General features: G+C 34.6%; 1 protein-coding gene across 1 annotated transcript in view; it reads left to right on the top strand.

The window, feature by feature from the left end:
- LOC127546811 (meprin A subunit beta-like) overlaps window positions 1-25,180 on the top strand; it is a 50,355-nt gene that overhangs the window by 11,138 nt on the left and 14,037 nt on the right. Inside the window, exons 5-11 of the mRNA XM_051973754.1 lie at window positions 349-424; window positions 5,002-5,119; window positions 11,708-11,886; window positions 13,330-13,548; window positions 14,783-14,935; window positions 20,293-20,508; window positions 21,269-21,709. Coding sequence (XP_051829714.1) covers window positions 349-424; window positions 5,002-5,119; window positions 11,708-11,886; window positions 13,330-13,548; window positions 14,783-14,935; window positions 20,293-20,508; window positions 21,269-21,709 — 1,402 coding nt within the window. The remainder of the gene's footprint in view (window positions 1-348; window positions 425-5,001; window positions 5,120-11,707; window positions 11,887-13,329; window positions 13,549-14,782; window positions 14,936-20,292; window positions 20,509-21,268; window positions 21,710-25,180) is intronic.

Here is a 25,180-nt window from a genome sequence, read left to right as displayed (position 1 = left end):
AGCTTTTGCTATAATTTTCTCCTTGCACATAATTGTTTAGCTAAATTATGTGCAGACCTTTCATTACAGCTTTTCTGCCAATGGTGATTGGATTTCTCTGATAATTATTGCTATACATAAGCTTTGCATGCCTCTTCATAACTATCCTATCAAAAATCAGCATTATTCTCCTCCTGACCTCTTAGAGAATTGCTGAAAAATTATGTTCATATGGGTACAAATGACTTGTTTTTCCTGCTGGTCAAGAGATCCCTAAATTGCCTTCTCTCTTGGGTCAAAAGCCTATCCTTCTCCAAGTAGAGGACTGACCATGGGATAAACACACTCTATATTTATTTTCCTTTTCAGACAGACAGAAATGCCATTAGGAATGATAACCAAAGATGGCCTCATGTCATCCCTTATGTCCTTCAAGATAATCTGGGTAGGTATATCATTTCGGAGAGCATTCTTGTCCCTTTACCCTCTAGCCCCAGACTCTGGCCTTGTTTGGACTTCAAGCTATAGGTTATAGGAGCTGTTGAGTTCAAAGCCCCTTTAGCTGAAGACAGAAAGACTTATTTTTGCTTTGATCTAAGAATGGAGGTGGGCTGAAAAGAGAAATGGAGGCAAACATTTTTAAAAAGGATAGATCTGTTTCTATTGTTTGATTTTATAAAAGGAAACTACAATTGTCAAAGTCCTTCCTAGTTCTAAAGTCTCTAAACTAAGGTTTATCCAAATTTTGTATCTGCTTGAGCCTCAAAGAGTGTGTTGCATACAGTAGGAGCTTAATAAGTATTGTTGCTAAGTAGCTAATATCTGCCCCTATATTAAGATACTAGGTTTTTAAAGGATAAAATGTTCTATTTTTGAAAACATTTGTATTTGAAAGTATAATTATATATTACATAAATGGTGGATATTAGAGAAATTAATAGGAAGAGAACTATGGAATAAACCATTTATTTGGCTTGGAAATTTTTGTTGATGTTTGATCAATCCAGGCATGATATTTTTATATTGTTATTGATTGAAATATCACAATTTGGATTCCATGAACTCACTGATGGGAATGAATACAAATTTATTTATATCCTCTCATTCTATGGGATTCTTATTCATTGCTTCCCATTTAGTGTTACATGTGGAAAGTAGACATTTTTCTCTAGTTCTCCTGACATTGTATGGATACAAGTGCAATCCTTGAGTTGTTCATCTGTTATTCTGCTTTTGCTTAAGCAATCTTTATTTTAAGCAAAATTTTGGTCATAAGTCATTATTGGTAGTATATTGCAGCCTACACACATTCTTTATCTCTTCATTGAAATTTATGTAATTAACAATTTTTATTTTTTAAAGACTATGATATTCCATGATTATCACCAAAATGTAATTTTAAATTGTGGCACTCACTAAGTTAATATTCAAGGAATATCAAGGAGAAAGTTAGGATAATTGATAGTGCTGTATGATTTTTTTTGGAGGGATTAAAAGTATTTTATTTAATTTTTTTAGCTTTTTATTTTCAACAGTCACCCTTGCAAAATTTTGTGTTCCGAATTTTTTCTCCCTCCCTTCTCTCAACCCCCTCTCTTAGATAGCAGATCATCCAATATTTGTTAAACAAGTGCAATTCTCCTTGTATGATCTTTTAAACCCAGTCTAGTCTGTCATCCTTTTTTTCTTTAGTTCCAAATAAAGATCTTTCCTTTTTTTGGTGGGCTGCTAGTCCAATTTCATTTTTTCCCTCCCCAATTAATAAATTTTTTTTTTTTACCAATTACATGTAAAGATAGTTTTCATCATTTTGCAAATTTTTTCCCTCTCTGTTTTCTCTCCCCAAGACAGCAAACAATCTGATTTAAGTTTAACATATACAATCATATTAATCATATTTTTACAATTAGTCATGTAGTGAAAGAAGAAAAAAAAGAAAAAAGCCACAAGAAAGATTAAAAAACAAACAAACAAAAGAAAATAGTGTATTTCAACCTGCATTTAGATTTTGTAATTTCTTTTTTGGGTGTGGATAGCATTTTTCATCATAAATCTTTTGAAATTGTCCTATAGCATTAGAAGAATTAATTCTATCATAGTTGATCGTACAGTGTTGCTGCTACTGTACAATGTTCACCATATACTCAGCATCAGTTTATATAAGTCTCACCAAGTTTTTTTGAAATCCTCTTGCTCATCATTTCTTACAACACAATAATATTCCATTTCATTAATATACTACTACTTGTTCAGCCTTTCCTCAGCACAATTCTTTTTTATTTGGATTTTCTTGAATAGATTTGATCATTCATATTTTTGCAATAGCTATGAATCTCATTTCACAAATCATAGAACTTTGTAGTTATCATCTTAATTTTTGAATAAGAGGTTACTTTGTTAGAAGAGAATTTATAAGGTCATGTTTTTTCATTACCAAGTTTTGGTATATTTTTGTTAATAGACAAAGCAATTTTTTTTGTAATTTCTATATCTTTCCATATATTTTAAGAGTGTAGAGGTGTGGTTCACTATAGGATATGATCTATGAAAGATTGCCAGTTCCCATTTCATATATTTCTAATAAAGATATCACCAAGAAGCATAGCTTTTCATAAATCAAGGGAAATAGCTTTCATAAATATTTAATAAAGATTAGAAAGTATTAGTAGTTAGTAGTTTGCTTTTTGGGGAAGGCAGTAATACTGTCAATTTTTTTCCATTTTTATTTTTGTATTTTCTCTCATCTGAGAAACATTGAAAATCAGTTCCTTAGTGCTTTTAAAACGTTGTCTTCAGCATGAATTTCTTCTGTATAGATTTAGTCTGGTGCAACCACTCTTTATGGTTTAATTTTCTTGAGTACTAATTCATTGGGGGCTGAAATGTTAGGGTCCATTGTTGATGAAGAGTGCAACACTATCGAAATATTGTCAAATTTTTACCCTGTCCTACTTCCTAATTAATCTTGGGTTTAGTTAAGTTTCATGGCAAGCTTTTTTTGGGCTTGTTTTCCTTCCACTGCTTTTCACTGTGTTATTTTATGCTATTTGGCTCTGTAAAGTTTTGTACATGAATTTATATTTTAAAATGGTGTTATCCTTGTTTACCAAGTCTTTCTGCTTAACAAAGATATCAATTGCTAATTAACTTCTGGATTTTTAAAGGAGAATCTTTTTAAGGAGAATTTTATTTACCTGAGACTTATTTACATTTTCTAGTTTGATTCATAGTGATTCAGTTCTTCTAATAATCTATCTATTCACTGATCATGGACAAAGTCTTCTATTTGGATTACCAAAAGCTAAATAGTTTGTAGACTAACTTAAAGCTGTAATTATTTTCAGCCTCTGCCTTTTTTTTTTTTTTTTTCTCACTTGCATCACCACCAATGGAGAAAGTGAAAGGATTTGGTCTAGGACAAAGAGTTGCTTTGTATTTTTCTTTGTATATAAAGTGCCATGTCTACTTACTAGCTTGGTAGTGATGAGCCCCTCTTTTTTCAGCCAGACTGGTCTATAGAAAACACATTTTGTTTCTAGGACTGTATTAAAATGTTTTCTAATTTGTTTGAACAAACCATTATTCACATTGTTCCATTGTTCCAACTTTCAAAAACTCAGGGCCACTTCTAAGCCATGAAAAGGCATTTGACTAAATGACAGAAATGACAGAAAATTTGACATTTTCTGTAGGCTGGAGATGAGAATTTAACATTGAAAGGCTTCAATATTCAGGTCTTTTTCTCAGCATGTCTGCAATCATTCAGATCAGTCACCTTTATACTTTTTCATTTTGATAAAAATAAAAAAATAGTAAAGCTAGAATCGACAAAGTGCTTAGTTCCCTTTCATTCTCATAACAATAACAGCTTCTGTTATCATTTCTAGTTTTAAAGATAAGGAAACTGAGGCAAACTGGGCTTAATAAAATTCTAAACAAAACAATATTCATCTGTAAAATAGAGATAATAATAGTCCTTCCTCCCAGAATTGTTGTGAGGATCAACTGAAAAATACTTTTAAAGTATTTAGCATAGTGGCTGACACACGTAAATAAATGCTTATGGTTTTTTCTTTTCCCTTTCTGGGAAGGTAATAGAGTAGAGAAAAGATTTGAGACATGTTTTGGAAGTGGAATTGACAGCACAAAGATAGGGATAAGGACTGGAAGTATGATTTCCTTAGCATAGAGAATTTCTAGATGATAAAGTTCCCTTTGTCAATGCAACTTGGCACTTTCTTTGCATTTATTATTATTAAAATTAAAAAGTATCAAGATGACCATTACTTTTCAGAGTGATTAGAACTGAGAGACAGAGGAATAGGAAGAATCAAGGATAACATCCAGTTTACAAAATGAGATAATGAGTCTTAAATTTAGAGGAGGAATTTGGATTAAAGACATGTATAGTACAATTAGTTGTCTCAGGAAATAGAGAGATGGGCCTAGAATAAGGAAGATTTAAATCCAAATTTGGCCTCAGGCCAAGTTATATGATCTTGGGCAAATTACTTATTCTCTTTTTCTTCATTTTCCTCAGTTGCAATTAGCAATCAGATGAAATAATAGTGAAAATGCCTAGTACGGTGCCCGGCACAAAGTAAGCACAATATACAAGCTAGATCTCATGATGAGGAGACAGAAGCTGAAGTCATGGAACTAAATGGGTCTGCTGAAGAAGGGAAGAGGCCTGAGGAATACTCATGTTAAAGGATTAGGATGAGGGTAAGGACCAAGTAGAGAAGGAGAGAGGTTAAAGAGGTAGGAGGAGAACTAAGAGCGCTTGGTATCTCTGAAGCTAAAGAAATAGAAAGTGTAAAGAAGGAAGAGCCATTTATAGTGGCAGAAGCTGCAGAGTTTAAAGTGGTGCTTAAAGTGGACAAAGGACCTTTGGATTTGGCCATTGGTGGCTCTTGAGAGACAGAGTTTAGCATAGAGTGGAGGAAAGTCCAGCTCTAAAACCAGGATCCTATTGGCACTTAATAGGTACTATTACCTATTTTTTTTTCCTCTTTTCTTCAGAAATGAATGCTAAAGGAGTTATCCTGAGAGCATTTGAACGTTACCGTTTAAAAACCTGCATTGATTTCAAACCGTGGGAAGGAGAAGAGGAATATATTTCAGTGTACAAAGGAAACGGGTAAGAGAAAGATCTGACATTATAAGAATTTCCTGAAAACAGAAGTCCTCTAGGATGCTGTAAATCAAAGCCATTGATCAGGCCCCGATCTTTATGTAGTTCAAATGTTTGACTTGTGCATGGAAAACAGTTCAGGGAGACAGGCAATAGATCATTTGGGAAAATAATTTGGGAAAAAAATAAAAATGACTCGAGGATTATTATATGTGCATATCCAATAGTTTCAGCTCCAAACATCTGTAGTATCAACTCCCATCCTTCCTCCTTCCTCCCTCTTTCCTTCTCTTCTTTCTCTCCCTCTTTCTTTCCTTCCTTCTTTCCTTCCTTCCTTCCTTCTCCCTCCTTTCTTCCCTTCCCTCCCTTCTTTCTTCCCTCTCTCCTCTCTTCCCTCCCTCCCTGCTTCCTTTCTTCCCTCCCTCCCCCCTCTCCTTCTTCCAACTCAATAAAGTTGTCTATCTGATAGCCACATTTGGAGATGTATATATTTTTCTACTTCTTTATATTACTATCTATCTTTCCAGGTTTATTACTTATTATCCCAATTCAGAATATGATATTCTGACCAAACTGGTCTGATTGCCCTTCCTTCAGTGTAGTATTCTATGTCCAGTCTCCCTGTCTTTGTATAGTATCTCCTCAAGTCTTGAGATGCTTTTTCTTTATACAATTTGAAATTTGAAAATTATATTTTCAAAATAATATTTGAGAGTTAGAAGGGACTTCTGCAGCTTCCTAATACAACCCACAGCAGAATCTTTATAATTATACACTTGCTAATTAGACATTCAGTTTCTTCTTGAAGAATTTCAAAGAAGAGCAAACCACTATCTCAGGAAACTGAGCAATACTTTATACTCTTGGAAAGCTTTAATTCTTAGAAAAATTTTGCTGCTAAGAAACTTAAATTTCCTTCTTTGCATCATATCCTCATTGCTTCCAGTTTCACATTCTGGGGTACTTTTCCTTTATATGATACCCCACAATTCTGTAAACACAGTTCTCATATCTCGCATGAATCTTTTCTTCTCCATGCTAAATCATTTCCTGATATGAAATAGATTCAATATCACTATTCTTGTTGGCTGGATTCTCCAGAAACTATGTCTTTCTGAATGTAATCCAAGATATAATATACTTTTTTGTTAGTCATCTCATACTCCTAAGTGATATTGAAGTATCTCAAATCCTCAATATTTTTTAGACAAACTTCTGTATAATCATGTCCCCCACTCCCCAAACCAATTTTTACTTGTGAAACTGATTTCTCTTTTAACTCCAGTATAAAACATCACATTTATCCCTATTAAACTTAATCGTATCAGATTAAGTCCAGTGCTTTGTTCTGGAAGAATTTTGATGGTTTGTTTTGAATCCTGAATATCATCTAGTACAGTAAGTTAATTATTTCTCCTTTTTCATTCACAAATTTAATGAACATTCTATATTTATCTGTATTCAAGAAACTTATTGATAAAAGTATTAAACATCACAGACCAATCCCCAAGGTGCTTCAGTAGAGTCCCTCTTCTGGAGCATCCTGCCAAATTGAGACTAAACCATGAATATCTATTCTTTGCATTTTACCATTCAACCTGTTCTGACTTTAACAGTATTTTGATATAGTTCAAACCTGTCTTTATCAGAAGATATCATTTCATTAAATGTTTTCCTAAAATCTAGACATCATAGTTCCTGTTTGCTTTGTTAGAGTTACTTTAATCATTTTATTCAACAAATATTGATTGCCTTTAATATGCAAGATTCTATACTAGGAGCTTCCTAAAATATTTTTTATTTACTACTTGTAGTCTTTTTTTGAAATAGTACTTTTTCCAACTATATGTAAAGATAGTTTTTAGCATTCATTTTTATTAAAATTTTGAGTTCCCATTTTTTCTCTCTTCCTCCCATTTCTCCTTCCCAAGATGCCAAGCAATCTGGTATAAGTTACAAATGTACAATCATGTAAACATATTTCTACAATAATCATGTTGTGAAAGAAGAAAAAAATTTTTAAAAAGCCAAAACAAACCAAAAAAGAAAAAAAATCAAATTTATTAATCCCTCCTTTGATTTTCAGAATTGTTAATTTGGTTAATTGGATATGATTAATTTGTTATTTTTCCAACTTTTAAAATTACATGCCCAATTCATTGAACTCCTTTTTTGCATTTTATTTATGTAAGCATTTAGAGATATAATATTTGCTTTGTCTGCATCCCATAAATTTTAGTGCTTTGTATAATTATTTTTATTCTCTTGGATGAAATTATCAACTGTTTCTATCATATGTTGTTTGACTCATTCATTCTTTAGGATTAGATTCTTTAGTTTCCAATTAATTTTTAATCTATCTTCCTATGGCCCTTTATTACATGTAATTTTTATTATATCACGATCTGAAAATGATGCATTTAATATTTCTGGTTTTTTTGCATTTGAATATGTGGTTTTTATGATGTAATAAATGGTCAGTTTTTATGTAGGTACCATATATCACTAAGAAAAAAGGTATATTACTTTCTATTCACATTCAGTTTTCATGGAAGAGTTTATCATACTTAATTTTTCCAAAATTTTATTCACTTCCTTAATTTTTTTCTTGTTTGTTTTGTGGCTAGATTTATCTAGGTTATGAGAGGGTTGGTTGAGATCCACTAATATAATTCTACTGTGCACTTATTCCTGTAGTTTACTTAACTTTGTCTTTAAGAATTTGAATGCTATGCCACTTAGTGCATATATATATATATATATATATTAGTATTGATCTTATTCAATTGTCTGTGGTACCTTTTAGCAAGATATAGTTTCTATCCTTGTCTCTTTTAATTAATTTCTCTCTGACTGCTTGCAATATTTTTCTCCTTTTTCTGGATTTTGGCTATGTTTCAGTTTGGAATTTTTGTTTTGGAATCCCTCTTTCAGGAGGTAACCAGTGTATTATTTCAATGACTATTTTACCCTCTGGTTCTGGGATATCAGGGCAGTTTTCCTTGATAATTTTTTGAAAGATGCTGTCCAAACTCTTTTATTGATCATGGGTTTTCAGGTAATCCAATCTTTCTTAAATTATGTCTCCTGGATTTATTTTTTAGGTCAGTTTGTTTTTCTAAGAAGGATTTGCATTTTCTTCTATTCTTTTTTCTTTTGATTTTGATTGATTCTTGATGTCTCATAGAGTCATTAGCTTCTATTTGCCCAATTCTCATATTTAAGGAATTATTTTTTTCAATTTGCTTTTGTACCTTCCTTCTCATTTGTCCAATTTTACTTTTAAAAAATATTATTTAGTTAATTTTAATCATATTTCAACACACAAGGGACATCTACAAGCAAACCATTATATTAGCATGGAAAAACCATACATTTATAAAATGATTTATTATTTACAAAGCACTTCCCTTACAACAACCCTTAAATGGGTATTTAAAAGTTTTACTTCAGTTTTACAGATGAGGAAAGAAGGCTCAGAAGTGAGGTGAATTTACCCAGGATAACCCAACTAGAATCAGAGGCTTCAAATCCACTGCTATTTCCACTATACTATGTATAGTGTGTACATGCAAACACTCTTGTCTCTCAGAAAATTTAGATAGTGTGGTTCACTGACCTCATAGAGCATTTTAAAAATTATAGAACAAACACAAATAATATTAGAGTATAAAAGTGGCACAGTGACACAGAATTGTAAGAAATCAGAAGTGGGGAAAACAGACTAGTTGTGAAGGATTTCTGGATGAGTTGTCACTTGCCAATTCTATTTTTTAAGGAGTTGTTTTCTTCAGTTCACTTCTGTGCTTTCTTTTCCAAGTTGCTGACTCCTTTTCATAATTCTCGTATAGAACTCTAATTTCTTCTATTACTTGATTTTGAAAATCCTTTTTGAGCTCTTCCAAGCAGAGTTTTGGACTTGAGACCACTTTATATTTACTTTGAGGCTTTGCATGAATTTGTGTTTGGATCTTGCTTGTTACCATAATAGCTTTTCTTCAGGGCTTTTTTTTTTCTTGTTTGTTTTATTTAAACTTATTTTTAAAATTTGAGTTCTGCTACTGGGATACACGGGCACTGTTCCAAGCTTCTTGCCCTTGGGGAAGGAGAGGGGTCTGATCACTGGTTTTCTGTGCCAGTGCTTCTGGGGATGGCAGCTAGAACACTGTACTAGGGTAGCCTAGTCTAATCATAACCTCTTGCACTGTGGGTACTGGAGCTGACCATTTGCTTGTTGTGCTGGGGCTGGAGGCTTCACAGTTGGCCTGATTTACTGTTGGTCTGCGGAGCCAGGACTGTGGGGCTGTCTAATCTGATGGATAAGAATCTCCTGTTTGTTTTCCTGGACATTGTCTGTGCTGGGTTCAAACCCCTTTTACCCAAGTAAGACAGAACTATTCTGAAATATTTCCAAGTTATCTTGTGTTGAAAAATGGTTTCATCTTGTCTTTTTGTGGATTTTGTTGCTCCAAAATTCTTTTAGAAGATTGATTTAAGGTTGTTTCTGAGGGAAATTTGGGAGAGCTCAGGAGAGCTCCTGACTTCTCCCTGCTATTTGGATTATACCTCTACATATAGTTTTGTATTCTGAATTTAACATAATCCCTCCCCCGCAAAAAACTCCCAAACAAATCAAGTGTTTCAATATATAAAATAGAACAGAAAAATAGAATTTCATATGAAACCATTAAATAATATTTCACATTGCTTGCATTTCTAAAAAGTACATATTAAATTCCATACTTTATATCATTATCAATTTTATATTCAATACCTAAGCAAGAAAGTTTGTCTGTGCTTCCTTCTATATATCTTATTATTTATCTCTCTGCCCTTTAAAAATATTTTAATGGTTCTTCTCTTTTTAATTTTTTCTTTTCTATTTTTTCCTTGACATCATCATTGCTAATGATTCTTTTCCTTTCCTCCCTTTACCAATTGAAAAGTGAAAAAGAAAATCAACTCTTCCAACAACTACACAATTAACACAAATCTGTAATATATCTATGTAAAAAATCTATGTCTCTTCTATACTTTGCATCTATCATTTATTTGTCAGTCAATAAACCAGGCAGTTTTTATTTATGATGTCTTGAAATGAAGTTTCCAAGCTTTAAATATTATCCTCTTTGACCTTTTTTTCCAGTTTAGTTTTTAAATAAGAAATTTTAATTTTCTTCCTACTTTTAATAATCTTTTGATTTTGCTCTATTAATTTTGTTGTTTCCTGGAGTCACTGATAATGTTTCACGTATTCTAGTTTTTAGGGAGTTTTATGTGTATAATTTATTCCTTTCTCTTTCATCATATTTATTCTTCTAGTTTGTTCCCCCAAAACTTTCATCTCATTTTTCATCTCTTTCTTCATTTTTCCATATTTATATGGTCATTGTGGAAGATTCATTTTTCTTTTGAATCTTTGCTTGCAATTGTTATAGAGCTACTCTCTCCTTGTAGTGTGGATTTGAGGGTATTTCTGGATCTATAATACTTTTTTTTTTTTTAGTAATCCATGTCTTCATCTATTTACTCATTTTCCTGGCCTTAATTCCTGAATGGGCCAAGGCCTGGACCACAAATAACTCTATCTCCTGTTCTATTTTTGTTGGGATAGTCCACCCTGCTTGATTGTAGTCTGTTTCTCCTGTTTTCCTGTCTTGACTTCCACCTCTAGGTAGTGTGTCTATACTACTACACACATCACAGATAGCAGATTTTAGGTTTTCATTTATCTTTAATCTTCAGAGCCTTCGATCTTCATGTTTAGGTATCTCAGGGTATCAACTTTTGAATTTGGCCACTAGGTTTGACCCAGTCTGGAAGCTACAAGTCCCATACCTATCACTGCAATTTACTTTCCAGGTCTATGCTATGGATTTTCTACAACTCTTGGGCTTTCTTGTCAGAACTCTCCTCTTTTCCCTTTAATGGTTACACTGATCTCTGGTTCACCTCTGGTCATATTGCTAATGCATCTGTGAACTCCTTTTTGAGCATCATTGTTTAACCATACCAAATAATCATGGCTCTTAGCATAATCTCCAGAAGTTATGTAGCCTTTGAATTTAATGCCAATTATCCCCTAATACGATGAAGTCAGCCATCTTAAATTCTTTTTATCTTGTTTGTTGTTACTATTCTTCAATAAGAAATAGACATATTTACAAAGAGACATTTTCCATAGGTGCCAATTGTGACACTATCACATTTTGCTATGAGCAATTGCATTCAGAAAACTTTCACTAATTAAATTTCCTTCTCTTTCTCTCTTCACCTCTCAATTATTTTGCTGTTAATAATCTAGATTGTGGATTATTGGGACTCTTCATTGCTTCTGTTTCTTTTTTTTTTCTATCCATCTTTCTTTCACTGACTTTACTGTTTGTCAGTTCCTTTGGTAGTACATGAACAGAAGTAGGGAGAAGAGATAAAGCTAGAATTGATCAGTTCTGTTATTTGTTATTCTTTCTACATCATAAAAGGTTGGGGTGAAGAATAATTTGTAAGTAATGATTGAATTGAAGCTTAAAGATCTGGGAAAAAAATCTGGGCTATAATGTCAGTCATCTTACCACTTTTTGTCTTGTTTTTTAGGTGCTTTTCTGCAATAGGAAATAGTCATGTTGGCAAGCAGTTACTTTCCATAGGATCCAAATGTGACAAAATAGGTTCAATTCAACATGAGTTACTACATGCTTTGGGATTCGTGCATGAGCAGTCCCGTTCAGATCGAAATGACTACATTATAATAATGAAGAACAACATTTTGCCAGGTATGGTTTTCTTGCTTGTTTTCATTTTTATATGAGAGTATGGAACTAGAAGCAGAAGGGAGATGTTTCCTTTCAGTCATTATTGGGTAAATTAGCTTTGTTAAGCACTTATTTTGTATCAAACACTACCAATACAAAGATAAATTTAAAAATATTGTATCTGTCCTCACGGAGTTCATATTCTAATGGGAGAGACAACATGAAAACAACAATTTACCTAAAAGGTTGTTATTTTTGGTCCTTCATTGGGGATGCTGTGATTTGCAAGTCAATTGGATTAAGTAAGGGAGGGCTGGGCTAGGTCATCTGGCTCACTCTTCTCTCCAGAGGCAAGATATAGATCAAGATAACTGGAAATGGCCCTGCTGGATACATTTGGGAAAGCCTGGCCTTTTTAGCTAAGGTCTTCATTAGGTTTCAGTTTGACAGAAGTTGCACCCATTCAGTGTTTAAGGCTAGATAGCAATTGAGGCAAAGAATCTTCTTTCACCTACTCAAAAAAAAAAAAAAATCAAAACAAATAAATCTGCCAGGGTTTCTGGCCAAGGTAGAAATGATTGCTATTTACTTTCAATCTGAGTCAACAAAGACCCAAACAATGAGAAATGGGACTTGCCTAGGACCTAATGGTGGCCAATCAATGAGAATTACATAGTTTTGGGTTTAAAGCATGATCCTTAAAAAAGAAATTTCACCTATAAACCCCAAGATAATTTGGGAGGGTTCAGAAGTCCAAAAGAAAAGAAAAAATGATTTTAAGAGCATCTGTAGGTAAGGGTAGAGGAATTTGTAGTTAAGCAAAATACCTTTATGTCATATTGCATATGAAATATGTGTGCATGCCACACATTTTTGAAACATCAGTCCAGATAGTACCATGTAACTTGACAGTGTAGACAAGGGGTCCTCAGACTTTTTAAATAGGGGGCCAGTTCACTGTCCCTCAGACTGTTGGAGGGCTGGACTATAGTAAAAACAAAAACTTGATTTTGTGAGCCTTTAAATAAAGAAACTTCATAGCCCTGGGTGAGGGGGATAATCATCCTCAGCTGCAGCATCTTTCCCGCGGCCTGTAGTTTGAGGACCCCAGATTATTTTATTATGGGTCTATAAGTCAGGAAGACCTGTTTTTCAGATCTGTCTCTGATACATACTAGCTCTATGACCCAGGACAGTCATTGAACCTCTTAATGCCCCCAAATAACTCTCTAATTCCATAATTAGATGTAAGTTGTTGATCTGCACTAGTAGGAAGAATTTCCTCATTGGGAGCATCTTATACTGATAAATTCAAACAGATGTACAAAATTGAACAGTGTAAGAAAATGTTATTCACAGCTGCCTTCAATTTTCTATAAGATAACCAAACGTTCATAAATAATAAGCTTTTAAAAGTTAATATTTATGTTTTATTTTATATCATATATATTATTTTTATTTTAGGCAGAGAGAGCAATTTCCTTTATTTTAATGATAAGCAAATCAACACCCTGAACATTCCTTATGATTACACATCTCTGATGCACTACAGCAAACAAGCCTTCCAAAAAGGCACAGAACCAACAATTATACCAAAGGAATCTAAGTTCCTTGATGTGATTGGACAACGAATAGATCTCAGTGATTATGACATTAAAAAATTGAGTCGAATTTACAACTGCTGTAAGTATCCTGTTCTCTAGAGAATAGCGACTGTTTTTTTTTTTTTTTTTCCTGTTTTGAATGGGGAAATTCACCCTGCTAGTTTCCTGCAATTAGGAAAAATTTAGTCATAATAAAAAATGAGGGAAGAACAATTAGAATGAAATTGCTGCATGGTGTTTTAGGAAGGCAGTCTGGGACAGTGGATTTGAAACCAGAAAATCAAGAACCAAGTTGTGGCTGGCTGTGCTATTTATTAACTCTGCCCTTTTGAACAAGTCATTTGCCTCAGTTTCCTCTGCTATAAAATAGAGGTAATATTTTTACCAGTGACCTTACAGATTTGTTGTGAAGAAGACTGTAAAATATAAATCACCAAATAACGGTAAGCTGTTATTGGACCATGATTATTGAAATGAGGTTTAATTGACTCACTCCTAGGGGGAAAATTCTCCCTATCAACATAAAGCCTGAAATCTACTTCATAAATTAGCGTCTTAGAATGCTTCCATGGGATACTGAGAGGCTTAATGATATTGCCTAGGGTTAATTCTCATTACACTTGAAATCAGGGATTATGTTTTTTCCCTTTTCTTTGTGTTCCCAGTGCTTAGTACAACACCTTTAGGAGGTGCTTTTTAGCAATCAATACTAGGTTGATTAATACAAGCCCTATATGATAGAAACAGCACCTGACCATAGATATTCCTGATTTCTAAACTAGCTCTCTAGCCACTAAACTGAATTGACTACCTTAAATACTGTATGGCTACAAGGAAGTTTCAATTATATTTTTCTTCTAAATAGATCTTTTTCCTGAGTGGAAACTTATGTGATCCTTTTTGGGGTATGGATTTACATTTGCCTTTGAAAATGTCAATTTGGCATCAGGATTTATTTTTCATACAGGTTTTTGAAGAACAATGAAATGTACAGATTCCTAGGGAGGAGAGATGAAGAAGCTGGACTCTTGTTCAGCCAGCTCAGTAATTTCAGGAAGATAGAAGGAAGTAGATCTTGACTCAACATTTCCTTTAATAACATCGCTACTTCTGGCTGCTACACCAACATGCTGAGTTCCTTTCTATTTTGTCTATGTGGGCTGGTATCAGAGCTTCTCAGAACCCTCAACTCACTGTCCATGACTTGCTGGTTTCCACTTTCCCTTCAGTGCCTTCTTTAACTTAATTATTTTAAAAACTAAAAATAGTTTACCTCTTGACTAGAGACATTTAATGATTTTTGCTTTTTTCAGCTTCTTCCAAAACCTTTATGGACTCATGTGATTTTGAACTAGAAAATATCTGCGGCATGATTCAAAGCTCAGAGGATAATGGTGACTGGCAGAGGGTTTCACAGGTGTCTGGTGGGCCTGACTCTGATCACTCATACTTGGGCAAGTGCAAAGGTAACTATTAGAAATGGGACCAGCTGACTCTTACATACCTTTCCTTGATTTCTTCAGCCTCTTAGCACTTACTTTACCAGCTTAATCTTGCCCTAGGATTATGGATGCAGAGCTGTTAAGACCTCAGAGGCCATCTAGTTCAAACTCCTCATTTTACAGATGAAGAATCTGGTATTCAGAGTCTAAGTGATAAGCCCAGAGTCCCAGAGGGAACCAGTGCCAGAGGCCTGTCAGGGACCCAGGTCTCCTTGATTCCCAGTGTAGGAAGTTGTATTTCCTATACCAAGCTCATGCTCTAATGGCAGAGACTAAATGTTATCCAAAAGAAGAACGGGATCTTATTTCTTAGATCTATCAGTGTTATTAGGCTTATTATCTAGTTTTGGATTTATAATGAGAAGATTGGAAATTTGCCTTGGTACTGTAGTAAATTAAAATGATTAAAGAATTCTCTCTTATCCTTTTGAAACTTTAATATCTGACTGAGTTTGAACATTGGTGAGATGGAAAGGATGATGATTCTGGCATAGTAGGACTCTGACTTGGAATGCATCCCTGTGATTTCACTTTGAATATGTCTCTAAACCTCCTCAATTCTCAGTTTCCTCTGAAGGGTGGATTTTTAGTTCTTGATTTTTGGTCTGTAGTTCAAATCCTAGGCTGTAGTAGGAAATTTAGAAAGGTGTGAGTGGCTAGGGATTCTCCCCATTCCTCATGAGTTGTGAGTATGAAGGAGAGAAGGGGACAGGGCAGAGCAAAGGGAAGGAACTTTTTAGATTTAGGACAATAAGGGTTTGCAGTTAGTTGCCTACTGGCCCATTTAAGTCAGCAATTCTTTTTACATCAAGCAACAAGGAAATATATGAGAAAAAATGGACGGGATATGAAATTTATATAATGCTCTTTGCGGTTCCACAAAGTATTTTATTAGATCCTTTAGAACCAAAAAAGGAGAAATTGATTAGATGAAATTTCCTAGAGAAAAAAATGAACCTCTCTTTCTCTCTGTCTCAATCTGTTGTCTCTGTCTTTCAGTCTCTCTGTCTCTATATGTCTCCTTGTCTCTGTCTCTGATTCTGCCTCTTTCTGTCTCTCTCTGTCTCTCTCTGTCTCTGTCTCTCTGTCTCTTCCTCTCTCCCTTCCTCTCAGTGTCTCTCTCCTCCTTCCTCCCTCTCCCTTCCCCACTCTGTCTTTTTATCTCTGTCTCTTCCTCAACTGTATGTTTATCTTCTTTGAAAATTCTGAACCTTTCAGGTCAAAGCAACATAAAAACTTTGGCAGATAACATCCCATTTATTCTAAGTGCTGCACATTTTTCTTTACAATTTGGTTTGGTCCAAACTGGTCTTAAAACATCATTTTGCTAATCTCACACTTGACATCTCTGTTGCTGGTAACAAACATGTAAAACTAGAGGCTAAAATTTGGTGTTGTTACACTAGTTCACATGGTCAGGGTAGGTTACTGAGACATAAAATCCTAGGACTTGGAATTCAGAGCTAGAAAGAGTCCCAGAGTTCATCTTATTCAGCCCTTTGAATATACTGTGGAACAGATGTTATATTCAAGATCATAGGTCCAGTGTCAGAGGTAGAATTTGCATCTATGTTCTCTGGCTGATGAGGCAATATTCTTTCCCTTATAAAGTCAATAATAATTACTTCTTTACAAACTGTCTGGAGTTTAAACTTTGGGAGCTTCCTTTCTCAATTTTCTCATAGAATGATCTTTGGGTAGGTGTGGGGAGAATATGATAAGTAAGAGGTAAGACTGTTTTTATGTTCTGGAGATGGGGGAAACAGAAATTTTATGGAAAAGATATCCATCAGATATATTTGTGCCTTGGCACCTGAGGATGGAACTCAAGGGAATCCCTACCTGAAGTTAAATGACCCAGGTTCAAATGCTACTTTTGTCTTTTAGAAATTCACTTAATCCTCCTGTGCCTTATTTTTCTTTTATATAAAAAAGCTACTAGAATGTGAGGTACATTTCAATTTAAGATCTCAAAATTTTTTGTTGCACTATTTTCTTATTCCTTCAAATACTTAGTTACCTCATCCACATGGTATGGTTGATAGAGCACTTGATCTAGAGTCATGGAGAACTTAGTTCAAATCTGGCCTCAAATGCACACCATTTATGTGGTACTGAGCAAGTGACTTAAAGAAAATCTCATTTGTAAAGTAAGGATGATAATAGTGCTTACCTCATTTGAAAGTAAGGATAATTATAACACTTTTTTTCATTTGTAAAATAAGGATAATAATAGCACCTATCTCCAAGGGTTGATGTCCAGGCCAAGTCAGATATCTGTAAAGTTCTTAGTTCAATGCAAAGCACATAATAAACATGATATAAATGTTAACTATTATTGTTTTCATTATCATGATTAGTTAGTAAGACTCAAGAATTCAGGAAGAATGTCAGTCAGGGCAGACTGTCAAAGGTCCTTATTTTATTCACCATCACTATTTCTGTAATCCTCAGAATTAAAGTACATTTACATTTCTTGAGAGGATATTCAAATCCTTTGCTTGAATTAATCTTAGTATATGTAATTGTGGAAACTGTTTTTTTTTTATTTAAAATATATTATTTTTTAAATTAAAGTTTTTTATTTACAAAACATATATATGGGTAATTTTTCAACATTGATCCTTGCAAAACTACCCCTTCTTCCCCCTACCCACTCCCCTAGATGGCAGGTAGTCCAATACATGTTCAATATGTTAAAATATATGTCAAATCTAATATATGTATACGATACATAGTTATATAATTATATTGCTGCACAAGAAAAATTGGATCAAGAAGGAAAAAAAAATGAGAAAGAAAACAAAATGTAAGCAAACAACAGAAAGAGTGAAAATGCTATGTTATGGTCCATACTCATTTCCCATAGTTCTCTGAGTGTAGCTGATTCTCTTCATCACTGTACAAATGAAACTGGTTTGAATCACCTTAGTGTTGAAGAGATCCACATCCATCAGAATTGATCATTGTATAATCCTGTTGTTGCCATGTATAATGATCTCCTGGTTCTGCTCATTTCACTCAGCATCAGTTCATGTAAGTGTCTCCAAGCCTCTCTGTATTCATCCTGCTGGTTATTTCTTACAGAACACTAATATTCCTTAACATTCATATACCACAATTTACCCAGCCATTCTCCAATTGATGGGCATCCACTCAGATTCCAGTTTGTGCCACTACAAAGAGGGTTACTACAAACATTTTGGCATATACAGGTCCCTTTCCCTTCATTAGTATCTCTTTGGGATACAAGCCCAGTAGAAACACTGCTGGATCAAAGGGTATGCACAGTTTGATAATTTTTTGAGCATAGTTCTAGATTGTTCTCCAGAATGGTTGAATCTGTTCACAATTTCACCAATAATGTATCAGTGTCCCAGTTTTCCCACATCTCCTCCAACAATCTGCATTATCTTTTCCTGTCATCTTAGCCAATCTAAGTAGTGTATGGTGGTATCTCAGAGTTGTCTTAATTTGCCTTTCTCTGATCAATAGTGATTTGGAGCATCTTTTCTTATGTCTAGAAATAGTTTCAATTTCTTCATCTGAAAATTGTCTATTCATATCCTTTAATCATTTATTAATTGGAGAATGGCTTGAATTCTTATAAATTTGAGTCAATTCTCTATATATTTTAGAAATGAGGCCTTTATCAGAACCTTTGACTGTAAAAATCTTTTCCCAGTTTATTGCTTTCCTTCTAATCTTGTCTGCATTAGTTTTGTTTGTACAAAAACTTTTTAACTTAATATAATCAAAATTATTTATTTTGTGATCAATAATAATCTCTGGTTCTTCTTTGGTCACAAATTCCTTCCTCCTTCATAGATCTTAGAGGTAAACTATCCTATGCTCTTCCAATTTATTTATAATCTCATTCTTTATGTCTAGATCATGAACTCATTTCGACCTTATCTTGGTATATGTTGTTATGGTTGCCTAGTTTCTGCCATACTAATTTCCAATGTGGAAACTACTTTTTTTTTTAAATTTTTAATAACTTTTTATTGATAGAACGCATGACAGGGTAATTTTTTATAGCATTATCCCTTGCATTCACTTCTGTTCCGATTTTTCCCCTCTCTCCCTCCACCCCTTCCCCCAGATGGCAAGAGTCCTTTACATGTTGAATGGGTTGCAGTATATCCTAGATACAATATATGTGTGCAGAACCGAACAGTTTTCTTGTTGCACAGGGAGAATTGAATTCAGAAGGTATAAATAACCGGGGAAGAAAAACAAAAATGCAAGCAGTTTATATTCGTTTCCCAGTGTACTTTCTCTGGGTGTAGCTGCTTCTGTCCATCTTTGATCAATTAAGGCTCTCTTTATCAAAGAGGTCCACTTCCATCAGAATACATCCTCAAACAGTATCGTTGTTGAGGTATATAATGGGAAACTACTTATTAATTGGTATAATGAGATCATATCCTCAGTTGGTCTCCTTTCTTCTTTTCTTTTACTCCTTTTGGGTGTATCTTTGGGGGGAATATTCCATGGAACATCTCTTTTCTTAGTGGGGAAGGAATGGAAGATTATGTTTATAGATCTGGAAGGATCTCCAACCTGGAGTCAAATTTTCAGTGCGAGCATTCATGCTTAAGAAAATATCAGACACCCCAAATCAGGGCTTTATTTTTTGTTTTGTTGTTGTCTAGATTTAAGATCATGTAGATTAAATTTAAAAGTCTTTCATGCACGGGGCAGCTAGGTAGTGCATTGGATAGAGCACCAGCCCTAAAGTCAGGAGGACCTGAGTTCAAATCTGACCTCAGTCACTTAACATTTCCTAACTGTGTGACCCTGGACAAGTCACTTAACCCTAATTGCTTCAGCAAAAAAAAAGTCTTTTGTGCATATTGGTGTTTCCTCCTTAAATCTCATAGTTAAATATTTACCAATACACCCCCTGAACCTGCCCACTGAATGCCTGGCTGCCTTGGCAGGACTTGGAATCATATAATGGTGTTTGAACCTTTCAGTCTTCCTGTTCTTCAGTTTCCCCTTTTGCCAAATGTGATTAGGAATGGAGCCATGAAAAAGGAGATTGTTTCACTATTGTAATTGTGTTGTTTTTTTTTTTTCACATGTATGTTGTCAACTAATATTTAACTTAGCATTAATTCAGTGAGGTATTTTTAATTGATTATATTTGAGACTGTAGTACACATACCAGACATACATATGCTAAGCTTATCAAGGTTTCATGTATTATTTTAAATTATAAGCCACCTGTAACTTTATTATCAAATTAAACAAAAGAAATTTCCCTTCTGGCCCCAAGATCTTCAAGTCTCAAGTCTCTGCTTTGTCCTTCTCAGGCTGTAGTTTCTTTATGCACTTCAACAGCAGCTCTGTGAGTGTTGGAGGAAAGGCGATCCTGGAAAGCCGAATATTTTACCCCAAGAGAGGGTTTCAGTGCTTGCAGTTTTATTACTACAACAGTGGTAATGGAGATGACAAGCTCAAGATCTACGTCAGGGAATATATGTCAGATTATGAAAATGACTCTCTTATTCTGATACATGAAATAAAAGGTATGAGAATTATAATTGGATAATTAAGCTTGGCTTTGACTTGAGACCTTCTGTAGTTTCTTGCTTCCTCTCATAGAACTTGTCAGGGGCTGTCCCCTTTATAATGTTAGGCCTTGGTTTTCTGATGGTTTGGGATAAGCATGGGATTTTCAGCTGAAGGGGACACTTAACATCATCTGGTCTAAGGCTTTCTGTTTTTATTTTGTCTTTCCTATATAACTCTGGACAAGTAATTTAATCTCTGTAAATTTTAGTTTCCTCATCTCTAAAATGGGAATAATAATAGCACCTTTCTCCCAGAATTGCTATGAGAATCAAATGAGTTTTTTTCTAAAGTGCTTTATATATATAAAGTATATATACATACATATAAAGTGCTTAAATATTTGTATATATATATGGTGCTTAAAGCATTATATAAATTCTAGCTGTCATTAACATTAATTCTCCCATTCTTATGAAAAATAAAATTTGATCACCAAATATGATTGTTTGTTTAGCTCTATAACCCTAGAAAAGAGAAGGGTTATTTCACTGATTTCTAGAAAATTTTTCAAACATTCCAACAGGTATATGATCTGACATGATAACAAAAGTAATATGTTTGTATTGGAGACTGGAAAAAAAACCATGACGTAGGGACTCATTAACATATACCCTACATTTAGTCCTATTAGTTTATTAGAACTATTCTTGTTCATTCCTAATTGACTCAGTGGTTGATTGATTTTAAAAAGTCAACATTTCTCTTCTATTACAGATCAACCCATTGGAACCTGGCAACTTCATTGTATACCATTAACAGTTACCACAAAATTCAGGGTGGTATTTGAAGGAACTCGAGGTATTGGTACATCAGCTGGTGGTCTTTCCATTGATGATATCAACCTTTCAGAAACACGCTGTCCTCATCAAATTTGGAAGATTAGCAATTTCACAAAATTGCTTGCCTTAAGGAAGACCATTTTAAGTCCTCCATTTTATTCTCCCACAGGCTATGCCTTTCAAATTCAGTTGGATCTATATGATCAGACCAGAATAGGCATATTTTTCTCCCTCATCTCTGGAGCCAATGATGAAAAATTACAATGGCCATGTCCATGGCATCAAGCCACAATGACACTATTGGATCAAAATCCTGATATTCGTCGGCGCATGTCCAATGAGAGGAGTGTGACTACAGATCCATTTCAAAAAATTGGTTTGTGAATTCTTTCTTTATTCCTGACACAATATATCATTTCACTGGGAAGCTGTGGAGGGAAAGAAGGGAAAAGAAAAAAGTGAAAAAGGATGAAAATGGCACTAGATTGCTAATCATTTATTTGTGACCACCAATGGGTCTGGTAAAGAGTTCCATAATCTTTGGAGGAGAGTTTGTGAGGGAGTATTGTAGTGGTTGTGGGGAGGTAAGTGTGAAAAACAGCAGGCAGCAAAAACTCTAACATACAAACTTGGAATAAGATTGGCCATGTAAAAAGCATGGGTTGATTGAAAGGATAATCCTTCCCCCCAATTGATTTTCAATCTCTGAATTATGTTCCACTCCTGTTCTCTGGTCAATTTACTTTTCTGGCTACCCTTTGTGCTATCCAACTATCCTTGTTATACCAAGGTTGTTTATGATAGTGGTATAATTAATTTCTTGAATAGAATAAAATTACTTAATAAATGATTGTTGAATGACTGAATGATTTAAGCAAGTTCAACAGGTAAAACAATGACATTGAAAAGAGGAACAGATTATGATGACTCATTAAAAAGTTCTTAAAGATTGGTCCATGCTGTGACCAACATGCTTATTTTCAAGTCTCTGAAAAGGAATAGGATTTAGGGAATCTGCTTTTGACTATTATTTTTTATTGTACAATTGGAGGGAGTTGGTAAAGAGAAAAGAATGTTTCTCAAAAAATTATTGTGAGCCTGAATTTTGAAGTTTGTTGTGAAGTTTTGTGGTAGAGCAGATAAGAAACCTAACAATCTTAGAGGAAGATAAATGTACAAAACTCATATGCAAAAGACTCCATCATAGACAGACAGATAGACTTGTTATAGTTGCTTGTCCTTCATTCTCAAAGAGGACCGAAAACAGCAGGAAAGTGATATCTTGACTTGCAAATGGATTAGATTTAAGTGAAGCTAGGCTGTGCAAAGTCATCAGCTACATTCTCTTTTACAGAATTATTAGGAGTCCCGTTGGACTGCCTGTAAAATACAGATCAAAATGATGTTAATGGACCTAGATGCAATGGGAGGAGACCTTGGTCTTTTTAAGCTAAGGACTTTTCCAGGTCCCAGTTTATCTGAGGCAACACTCATTCAATGATTAAAGGATAAGTAAGAATTGAGGCAAAAGATGGCTTAGTTTGTCTTCTCAAAGGAATCAATTGGGAAGGGAAAGATTCTCAAGGTTTCTTGCCAATGTAGAAACAATTGCTATTTACTCACTGTGAGCCATCAAAACCTAAACAATGAGTAAATGAGGCTTGGGCTGGGAGGCTTATTACTGGCTAATCAGTGAGAGCTGGAGCAGTTTGGGCTTAAAGGCATAGTTAAGTAGCTCCATTTGTATTTCATATGGTGGTTGTCCCTTCTTGGAAAAAAAACAAAATAACATCACTATATTAGTCAAGTTATAATATGTCCAGCTGTAGCTGATCAGATCATAATCATAAATGAAAACCACATGAAATAAAAAGGTTAATTGTCCTGGTTTTTTTTTTTTTTTTTTTTTTTTTTTTGCAGGGGTGGGGGGAATGATAGAATACATAAGTAGGGGAGAGGAAAAAAATCCAGCCCTCAAACCTCAAGATATCTTGAGAAGTGGAAGTGATCAAGATTTATATTCCTTTGGACAGAACACCTCACAATAAAGGTGTGACTCCCCATATGAACAGAGAGGAAGACGGAAGGAAGGAATAAAAGAAGAATTAAAAGAAATAAGCAACAAGGAAATATCAGCTTAGCCCAACTGGAACTGGCCAGTTGGGTCCTCAGCAGGCAGCTTATACTACTCACAGATTGTTGTTTGTCCTTTATTCTTGAAGACGACCAATGATATCAGGAGATTGTTCTCTTGATTTGCAAGTGAACTGAATTTAAGTGAGCCAGGACTGTGCAAAGCCTTCAGCTTCATTCACTCCACTAATCATTAGAAGTCCAATGTCAAGACATAAGTCAGATTGGCTTCCACATACAATGGAAGATCTTGCCCTTTTAAGCTAAGGTCTTTGACAGATATGTTGAATGACTTGTTGATAGATAGAGGTATGAATAAGTAGATAGAGCACATAAGCACTTATTATATGCCAAACACTGTGGGAAGAGATGGGGATACAAATACAAGTAAATAACAAAGTCCTCACTGCCAAGAGCTTTCATTCCAATTGGTAATGAAATACTGATTGGGAACTAGAGAATATGAGGGAGTGGGAGAGAAAGGGTATCAGGCAGACAAGATGGCTGGGGAGGAGTTAGAGAAGTCTCGACAGATAGTTGAGACAGGAGTGAAGTGAGCATGGCTCAGGCTCCTCCAAAAATGATGTCCTGAAATCATTCTCTGGAAATCATTCTTCCCCAAATTACATTGATAAGTTGTCCAGAGATACTTAGTTGTCACATTCTGTCAGAAAATAGTGCCTCTCCCATACTCCTTCCATGATTCTTTGCTTTTAATCCTAGACAAAGTACAGGGCAAGATTGCAGGGTCAACTTTGGAGCCACAGAGAAAGGAATGGAATGGTCTTCCATGGAGTCAGTATTGAATTCCTCTGTAATCTCCTCAATTTGTTTTACATAATGTATAACAGATAATCCTGGGGTCAGAACTTTTGGTATGATGGAAAGAACATTTCCTGTGTGATCTTGACTAATTTTTGTTACCTCCTTAAACCTCAGTTTCCCTATTCTTACAATGAAGAGGTTGGAAGAGACTTTCACTAAGGGTCCTCTAGCTCTAAATATAGTAGCTCTAAATATAGTAAATATAGATTCAGTACTGTATAACAGCAGATGTTCCTTGTTGAAGAAATATAATAATCCTGGTGCACTTTGAAAAAAAAAGCTAGTCAGAACAAAACCATAAGTTAAACAGTTAACTCTTTTTTGTGCATTTGAATATATTTCAGAAATCCCCTCATTTGGCTCAGAAACAGGCATATAAGTAAGAAACAGCCTTTTCAGTTAACTCCATAAGAATTCTGGGTTCTTGTGTTTTTTAACATCTTGAGGAAGATGGAAATAGCACAGACAGAATTGTGAAGTTAAGCAAAATTGATTTTCTGAATAGTCTCCCCTTCTCTCCCTCCAGGACCCTTTTTGCCCACCCCCACCCCCAGTGCTCTATAATGACTCTTGGCTAACTTGGATACTCTACTTTCAGGTCTCATTAGCATGCTGAACTTTTCTTCTTGATGTCAGATTCTTTCAAGATTGATTTCCCTCATTGCATCAATCAATTAATTAATTAATTATAACTGTATTAATGAATTGCTCTATCCAGATACAATATGTTCTTATTGCATTTAAAATAAACATGGCCCCAGAAAGCCCTTAAAAGTGATTCCAGGAGGTGCAGTGGATAGAGCACCAGCCCTGAAGTCAGGAGGTCCTGAGTTCAAATTTGGCCTCAGACACTTAATACCTCCTGTCTGTGTGACCCTGGGCAAGTCAC

The sequence above is a fragment of the Antechinus flavipes genome, chromosome 1 (genome assembly GCF_016432865.1).
Source record: "Antechinus flavipes isolate AdamAnt ecotype Samford, QLD, Australia chromosome 1, AdamAnt_v2, whole genome shotgun sequence".
Classification (NCBI taxonomy): Eukaryota; Metazoa; Chordata; class Mammalia; order Dasyuromorphia; family Dasyuridae; genus Antechinus; species Antechinus flavipes.
This window is presented reverse-complemented; position numbering and strand designations above follow the sequence as displayed.